Source organism: Chelonoidis abingdonii, chromosome 1 (assembly GCF_003597395.2).
Source record: "Chelonoidis abingdonii isolate Lonesome George chromosome 1, CheloAbing_2.0, whole genome shotgun sequence".
NCBI classification, from domain to species: Eukaryota; Metazoa; Chordata; order Testudines; family Testudinidae; genus Chelonoidis; species Chelonoidis abingdonii.
In genome coordinates this window covers 310,195,245-310,203,030 of record NC_133769.1, presented here as the reverse complement: position 1 = coordinate 310,203,030, position 7,786 = coordinate 310,195,245, and the positions used below count along the sequence as shown (strand labels likewise).

At 41.0% G+C, this 7,786-nt stretch overlaps 1 protein-coding gene across 2 annotated transcripts; it reads right to left on the bottom strand.

Moving 5' to 3' along the window:
* Positions 1-771: 771 nt before the first annotated feature.
* FAM216B (family with sequence similarity 216 member B) lies at positions 772-5,699 on the bottom strand. 2 transcript variants are annotated; one of them, XM_075062614.1, is made up of 4 exons: positions 5,635-5,699; positions 3,085-3,194; positions 2,606-2,726; positions 772-1,088 (listed from the first exon to the last, which is right to left on the bottom strand). In XM_075062614.1, exons 2-4 carry the CDS (start codon positions 3,181-3,183, stop codon positions 958-960), a joined length of 351 nt encoding a protein of 116 aa, XP_074918715.1. In that variant the 5' UTR covers positions 3,184-3,194; positions 5,635-5,699; the 3' UTR covers positions 772-957. The 2 variants fall into 2 exon arrangements, with proteins under 2 accessions (XP_074918715.1, XP_032624476.1); XM_032768585.2 differs by lacking the exon at positions 5,635-5,699 and having other exon boundaries at positions 3,085-3,311.
* Between the last annotated feature and the right edge of the window lie 2,087 nt (positions 5,700-7,786).

Genomic DNA, 7,786 nt, shown 5'->3' with positions numbered 1-7,786 from the left:
TTTTGTCCAGCAGAAAGTTCATATGATGGAACAGTTTTAATTTTGTTTACACATTGACATTCTTCATTTCATGTTTAAGGCTGGGATTTCAAAGGAAGTTCAGCATCCAATTTACACTGAAAGTCTCTTGCCTTTGGACATCTAACTATCTTAGTCTCCATTGAAAATCCCAGCCTAAATCAGTACCACAGCCTGATGGACGCTGCTTTATGCTGTCTGCCATCCAGCCCCTCCCAGCCTGCTCTTGTCACATATCTCTCTCCTCCACAAGGCAGACAACACAACAGTTCAGAAGTGCCAGTCTTCATCGCAAACTTTTTAACGTTGAAATACAGCCAGTGCTTTAAACACAGAAAGATGGTCTAACTGCCAATCCCTCCAGTCCCTACAAAGTCCACCTAGTTGGACTCAGTCACTGTGAATTCCTACAGATTGATGGGAAAGATGGAGATTAAGTTTAAGTGAGGGATAGTTTGATATCAATTAATGTCAGAGTTAGACTCTAACAGACAAAGGTTAGTGAAGGACAGACACTTATCAGACATCTTTCCACTGAGACTTCAGTATGTCCATGCTGCCTTTTCTAATCCAACCTGATTTAACAAAGAGAAGGTTAAGAGGCAATCATATCTTATAAGTGCCTACCTGGGAAATAGAAAAATTGAAAAGGCTCTTCAGTCTAGCAGGCAAAGGTATAACAAGATCCAACGGCTGAAAGTTGAAGCTAGACAAATTCAGGCTGGAAATAAGGCGCAATTTTTTAACACAGAGTAATCATTGAAACAAATTATCATGGGATATAGTGGAAATTCCATCACTGGCAATCTTTAAATCAACATTGGATCTTTTTCTAAAAGAGAGGTTCTAGTTAAAACAGATTATTTGGGGGAGTTCTATGGCCTGTGTAATACAGCAGATCAGACTAGATGATCACAGTGATGTCCCTTAGAATATGATCTATAGCTGAGGTCTCCTGACACTAGACTTCAGAGAGGCGCTGTTTCTAGCTGAGACCTTTCTTGGTTCTCTCTCTTCAGCTTGATCCAGGAAGGAGGTGTAAAACCGGACTTCATGCTCAGTAATATGACCTGGGTGAGAGGATAGGGAAAATGGACAGGAATCAAGTATTATACCAGCAGTCGGCAACCTCTGGCACATGGCTCTTCAGGGTAAGGAACCTAGCAAGCCAGGCCAGTTTGTTTACTTGCTGTGTCGGCAGGTTCAGCCAATCGCGGCTCCCACTGCCCACGGTTTGCCATCTCAGGTCAATGGGAGTGGTGGGAGCCGCAGCCAACACATCCCTCGGCCGCACTGCTTCCCGAAGCCCCCACTGGCCTGGGATGGTGAACCGTGGCCATTGAGAGCTGCAATTGGCCGAACCTGCTGACACAGCAAGTAAACAAACTGTCCTGGCCCGCTAGGGTGCTTGCTCTGGGAAGCTGCGTGCCAGAGGTTGCCACCCCCTGTATTATACACACATACATACATACACAAGTGCTATATCTTTGGTGGGCAGTGATGTTGCATACCAATATATTAACCAGAGAGAGGAGCCTGCACTGGAAAAAATCAAGCTGCACATAAAAACTAGCTGAACAAGTGATACAGCAGCATCACTTCATGCAGCATGGTGTGTTAAAACTGAAGGGATGAGAAGTGCTCCTTGCCATGCATGAGCTATGGAGTCTGAAGATAATATTTCTAAGTACAATTAGAGCTTCAGAACCTTTTGCTGGCAGCTGCTGTCTCATGGAGATGTGACATTGTCCCTGATGCGGTCAGTAGTGAGAGAAGAAATGATATTTGAGATTGTGCATCTGTGGTGCTAGCTTAACCATGAGAAGAAAATTTCTGCTGCTTGACTCCATTTTTGACCTCTCTAATTACATGGACCATAATCTCCTCCCTGTAACTTGAATGGAATTTAATAAGTTGATTTTGTCCTTACAAAGTCCTAAATAGTTTGGGACCCAGCGACCTCAAAGACTACCTTTCTTTGTGGATATCACTGCTGTTGTGGTCAGCACAGGCAGTTGAGCTAACAGTCGAAGTGTGGGTTTGGAGAGTGTGTGGCTGGTAGGGCAATCTCCATGAAAGGTCTTTAACTCAAATTCATTGTCTATCAAAGCCAAAATTTGTTGACCTTCAGGGCATGTCACAAAGATCCATCTGATTTTTGTTGGTCTTTGGTAAGAGTGTGGGATGAGGGATGGGAGGTTGGATGAAGAGAGTGGCTATCAGACACCTTGATGGAAGGAGATGACATAGCATCTTTATATTTTATCCTCTGATCTTATGCATTCAACATTTCTGTAAATAACACCTGGAGCTAGGGATAGGCACTCTGTGAATGAATAAATAACATCAAACCTACAATGTTTTGCTGCTTGTTGTCACAGTGGTTTCTGCTGAGGAAGGCAGAGCTCATCAGCCAAAGACTTCCTGACCTCTGCCTACAAACTATTCCAGGCTCCATTTTGTGTGTCCGGTGTATTATATGGCACCATAAACTTCTCATCCTAATTCCCTCAAACCCCAGGTTTGCCCTCCAGACTCCAATTTCTATAGATTGCTGATGAATATGGCAATACCAGCTGGAACTTACCCAGCAAATTCTGGTGCTGGAGATTGAGCATGTACTGATGGGACAACATTTCCCTCAGAGGTTTGCTGTCATAAACTCTCATGATGCTGTAGAGGTAGCATTTCTGGCCTCGCTTCAGGTCCTGTAAGAGCAAGGTAGCACATGTCAATTTAAGTGTTAGGACTAAATTTACATCTGATTCTAAACTGCTTTCAAACTGTAACGAGGGGATTCAAGTCCACTGTTCTATTGCAGGGGGATTTTATTAAATAAAGCAGAAATTAAACCTGAGGAAGAAACCTTTACAGACAAGTTTTAATTGCAACTTCTTTAACTATTTATATACACTCAGAAACTAGGCTACAAGAATGGATAGCAGCCTCTAAGACGTCACCTTTGCTCCTAAAGGGACATTTTTGTTTCATTTAACTAAAAGAGTTAAGTAAGACTGTGAGTGAAATACAAAGTAAGCTAAACTAGGCCTGCTATCAGCCTGTTACCTTCAGTAAGTAGGTATCCTGAGCAGATGGAGGAACTTGTAGGCATGAAACTTTTGGAGAATGACGGGGACCAGGATTCCTCTTCCAATTTTCACCCATCCTTACCCAGCCTCTCAAAAGACAGGTTCGCAAAACATGAGACAAAAACAAACTTTATATCAATAATTATTCATGATCTTTCAAATATCCAATACAACTCCTTGGATGGGAGGAACAAAACCAGAACTAAATTACCAGACCCACATGGAATGGGCTCTGGTTGGAGGCCCTGGAAAGAATCATAAAGAAGAACTGGATCACTGTGCCTGACTGGAATGAACTCTGGGTCCAGCCTTGTGGAAAAGAACCAAAACTAGAGTTCTGTCTCTTTTTCTTGTGCAAATGCTTTGCTCTCATAACTGTGAATTGTAAATTGTCACCTTTCAAACTGGACTTTGGAAACCACGCAGACCTCACACTCCATAATGCTTAAATGGAAACACCTTCCTATCCCTCTTCATCCAGTGTAGAGTGCTGGTGCTAGGGATTAATTTAAGTATATAATTATTTACAGAGAGAATACATAGATAATCCCTGCCCCCAAAGAATTTACAATCTAAGGGTCAGATTCTGATACCCTTACTCACAATAGGTTGTGTCTTACCTCACAAAAAGTTCCAAGTAAGTCAGTTGTGAGGAAGGTGCTATATAGCAATAGTAAGCCTATTTAAATTGTAAATTGGATATGGTATGACATACTAGAAGGGGAAATGATGCAGGGCAAGCTAATAAGGTTGCTTCCTTTATACTTTGGGTCACAGCACTATCAGCTTTTTAAATATTATTATCCTACCTACATTAGAAGGGTAGCATGGGTGTAGGAGTCAGCGTTGGAGAGAGCATGGGAATAGGCAAGTTGTGAGGAGGAATATGAAGGAAAGGGAGGTTACATGGCATGCAGAATTTGGAAGGTATTTCAGGCATAGTGGAAGGCATAGCAATTAAAGCTTTCCTGAAATCATAAGCTATTTAAAGCAAGGTGATCCCACCCCACCTCTGCCCATGGTGGAATCAAAGATCTCATGGCACTTTTCCAATATGCATATAAAGGATAATCCAGGTCAACATTTCCCCTGCTCTCTCTTTTAGGAGAACTGCTTCTAACATCTACTGCTATGTGTGCTGCTGCTTAATGCATAACACTTGCTGCATTGGCTACACTGTTAGTGAGTTGCTAGCATTTAGTTTACAATGTTGTGCACTGAGTTACCTGGAATATGAAAGACCTCATACATAAAGCAAATTCTATTCAACTCTGACTCACCCCTGGAAATACAGCTTCACTTTCAGGAACTGTCACTTTCATTCTGTTGACAAATATCCTAGCAACATAGAGGGGGAGAGAGATCTCTGGGAAGTTGGCTAAGTGCCTTGAGCAACCTCTGACCATCAACCTGATGATTTTTACGACTACATCTTTGCTGTGTAGTGATGGGTCTGACCATTCTAATTCTCCCAGGGATCTTGATGTTCTCTGAACAGCTAAATGAAATGTTTGCTCAGTCATCATTTTGTGGTTATAAAAACACTTGTGTGCAGACAGCTGGGGTCGCTGGGAGAATGCCTTAATTTTGAAGAACAGCACTTCCAATAGAACAGTGACTCTTTCCACCATGCAGGTGTGCTGGGAAATGGAGCATGCCCATATTATGAGAAACAAACAGCAGATAGATAGCCCTATACAGGTAGAGAGAACAGAGAATGGACCCAGGTGAATCCTACAAAAATGTTTGATAAATATACCTTCAAATTTATCAACAAACATGCTTCAACTATGTTAACAGGAGGAATTTTCAAATGCACCTAAGTGCGGTAGAATCACAAGTCCTATTGACTTTCAATGGGACTTGTACTCCTAAGTTAATTTGAAAGTCCCATCCAGCAACTTTATTTATTTATTTTCGATGAATATTCTAGCAAATGAATGCACAGATAGGAAAGTTCACAGAGACTGTGAATTTCCAGGGAATACTGCAGGATATTCATGGAAAGCAAATTTTAAATGCATGCTCTGTAACTTCCTTCTCAGAATTATCTTCATCCAGGCAGGAAATGGAAGCGTACAATGTGACTATGTGTCTGATCAAAATAACACATTTTTTTTAATACCCTCAATGAGCTGCTCATAAAGAATCTACAGGCTGAGAATTATCTGCAGAAAGTATTTAGTGAGTAATTTCAAGTAAGAATAAATTCAAGAAAATCATTATCAGATCACAGATGAGTCATGAACCAAGTAAGAAGAGGTCAGATCCATTCATTAAATGAATTGGTACCATTACAATGTACTTATCTAGTGGTGGTGGAGAGACATTTTGCTATAGTAAATGGAATGCAGTATGTACTCAGAAACTGATTTTTATAAATATATTATGGTGAGAATGAGAAGTGGGTAAGCTATTCAGAGCGTTTATTTACCATCATTTTATGGGTTTAGTACATAATCATCATTTAACACACTGCTCTTCACCACAAAACAAACACCTAACACCTTTTCCCATACCACATTACCCGGAAGGGCAGGAGAAACAGCCTAGTGATGAAGGATAGGACTCTGCAATTGTTGCTCACATTGTATCTCACCTGATTAGATGCTTCTCAGTGTGAGTTAGCATAGCAGAGTCAGGCCCTCATATGCTATTTGTAAGATAAAACAAAGGGAAATTTGCCACTGGGATACCCTGGAGCTATACAAAACCAGTCCCACAGTCCATCTTTAAGGAGGCATTAGGATCCAGCCCCTGAGATCTCTCTAATGAATACACTCCAGCTAATTACTATACCTCTTTTTAATTTTAAAGCTTTAGGGAACAACTCTCCCGGAACCTGGTGGCAATGAAACTATATTTGTACAAAGAGAGGGGGAAAAGAGTCCTTTTCACCCCTTTAATAAATATTTGGGTTTTAAATGAATGCATGAACTCAAACATATGCTCCAATTACATAGCGTGATTCAGAGCATTTAATGGATGCAGGAAGCATTTACTGTACATAAGGATGTTTGGACAAGGTTTAAGAAAAGGGCATGGCACGAGGAAGTTTGTGTCTGTTAATATTTAGTCCTGCCATGAGTGCAGGGGACTGGATTTGATGACCTCTTGAGGCCCTTCCAATCCTATGATTCTATGTTTAATGGAGCTTGAATGAGTTCTTAGCTCTGACCTGTTCCATTGCTTCATCAACAGACCTGAGCCTTGTCCTGAAGGGAATGTCTTCATCTGATGGGTTAAGAAATATAGTTTTTCACATTGTCTCAATTCTAGGCTCCTGTCCTGCAAAACATACACACATAGACGCCTCTCTCTCTCTGCTCCTCTCCCTCCTCCTCCCTTAGACAAAGTGTTCTACAATGATGGGCACAAATATTATAGATGTTACTGTTGTATTTGTAACCAGAACTGTAGCCTGTTTTTATAAGGGTCATCCTAAAAGGACCGCCCTACCTCCTCCCATGTTGTGAAGGGAACTTATCTGTTCTCATATCATTTCTCAGTAGACACTTCAGATTAAGGTGTGTTTCTGAAAGGTTTCACTAAGCAAGCCAAGGGTGCTTAAAATAGCACAGATGTCAGAATTGGACCCCACCCATCTTTGTTTAAGGGAGAGAGAGACTATATAAAAGAGATTTCAGGCTAAATATTGGAGCTGGCCTCATTTACCAAAGGCCTCATCCTTGCCAAAGCTGGCATCATAAATATCTCAAGGAGAGAGTTTGTATCTCACACCAAAGTGAAAAGGAGGAAGAAAAAACAGAGAGAATCTGCAATTTGGTATTTATCAATCTCTTTTTTTGCTATGCCTCCTTCTGCATGTCTCTAGTTCTCTGTCTCAGTCTATTTATTATATTATTTATCTTTCTATCTATTCATATGCACTTTAAATATATACACACACACCAACAGTTGTCTTTCTTATGCACGTATCAGCTTCGTCTTTATACATTTCTTACTTTTTCTCTTAGTCACTGGGGGGCGGAAACATGGTGTTTTCAAGACACTGCGCCTGATTCTAATCTCCACTATACTTGTGTAAATCCAGAGTAACTCCAATGGATTAAATGGAATTACTCTGAGATTTGCCCCCAGTGTAATGAAGATCAGCATCTAGCCAAGTCACACTAGGGTTGAGTTTGGCCTGCTCTGTATCAGAGTTAGCCATGTGATTCACATTAATGTTAATTAGAGTCCATGGAGAAATCCTCATTCATCATGCTGACAAAGTTTCTTTCCCTAGGCTGTTCCATCTTTCTTTCTTTAGTATCCAGTTACTCCATTTTACCTCTCTCCTGCCATTATTATTTTAGCGCTGCAGCTATTTTCTTTCTATTCAGTCCATCATTAGTTCAGCATGTCACTAAGACTAGAATATAAAAGCGTCATCTAGGAAGCTCCAGTGTGACTGCACAGCAACTTATCGCTGAGCTGCCTCTGAAGGGTGCTATTTCTGTTCGTTCATTCACTCCTGTCTACCCTCTTTCGAGCTGGAGGTACAGACTTACAAAGGAAGATTAAAAGAACGAAAAAATGTACCGTTTGTCTAAATAAATCGTGGGGTGGAGTGGAAGAGGAGGATATAATTGTCTCTGTGTATCTGAAGTGTATGAACACCACAGAAGGAGTCTTATTTTGAACAGAGGGTTATAACTAGGAAAAATGAGAGAGAA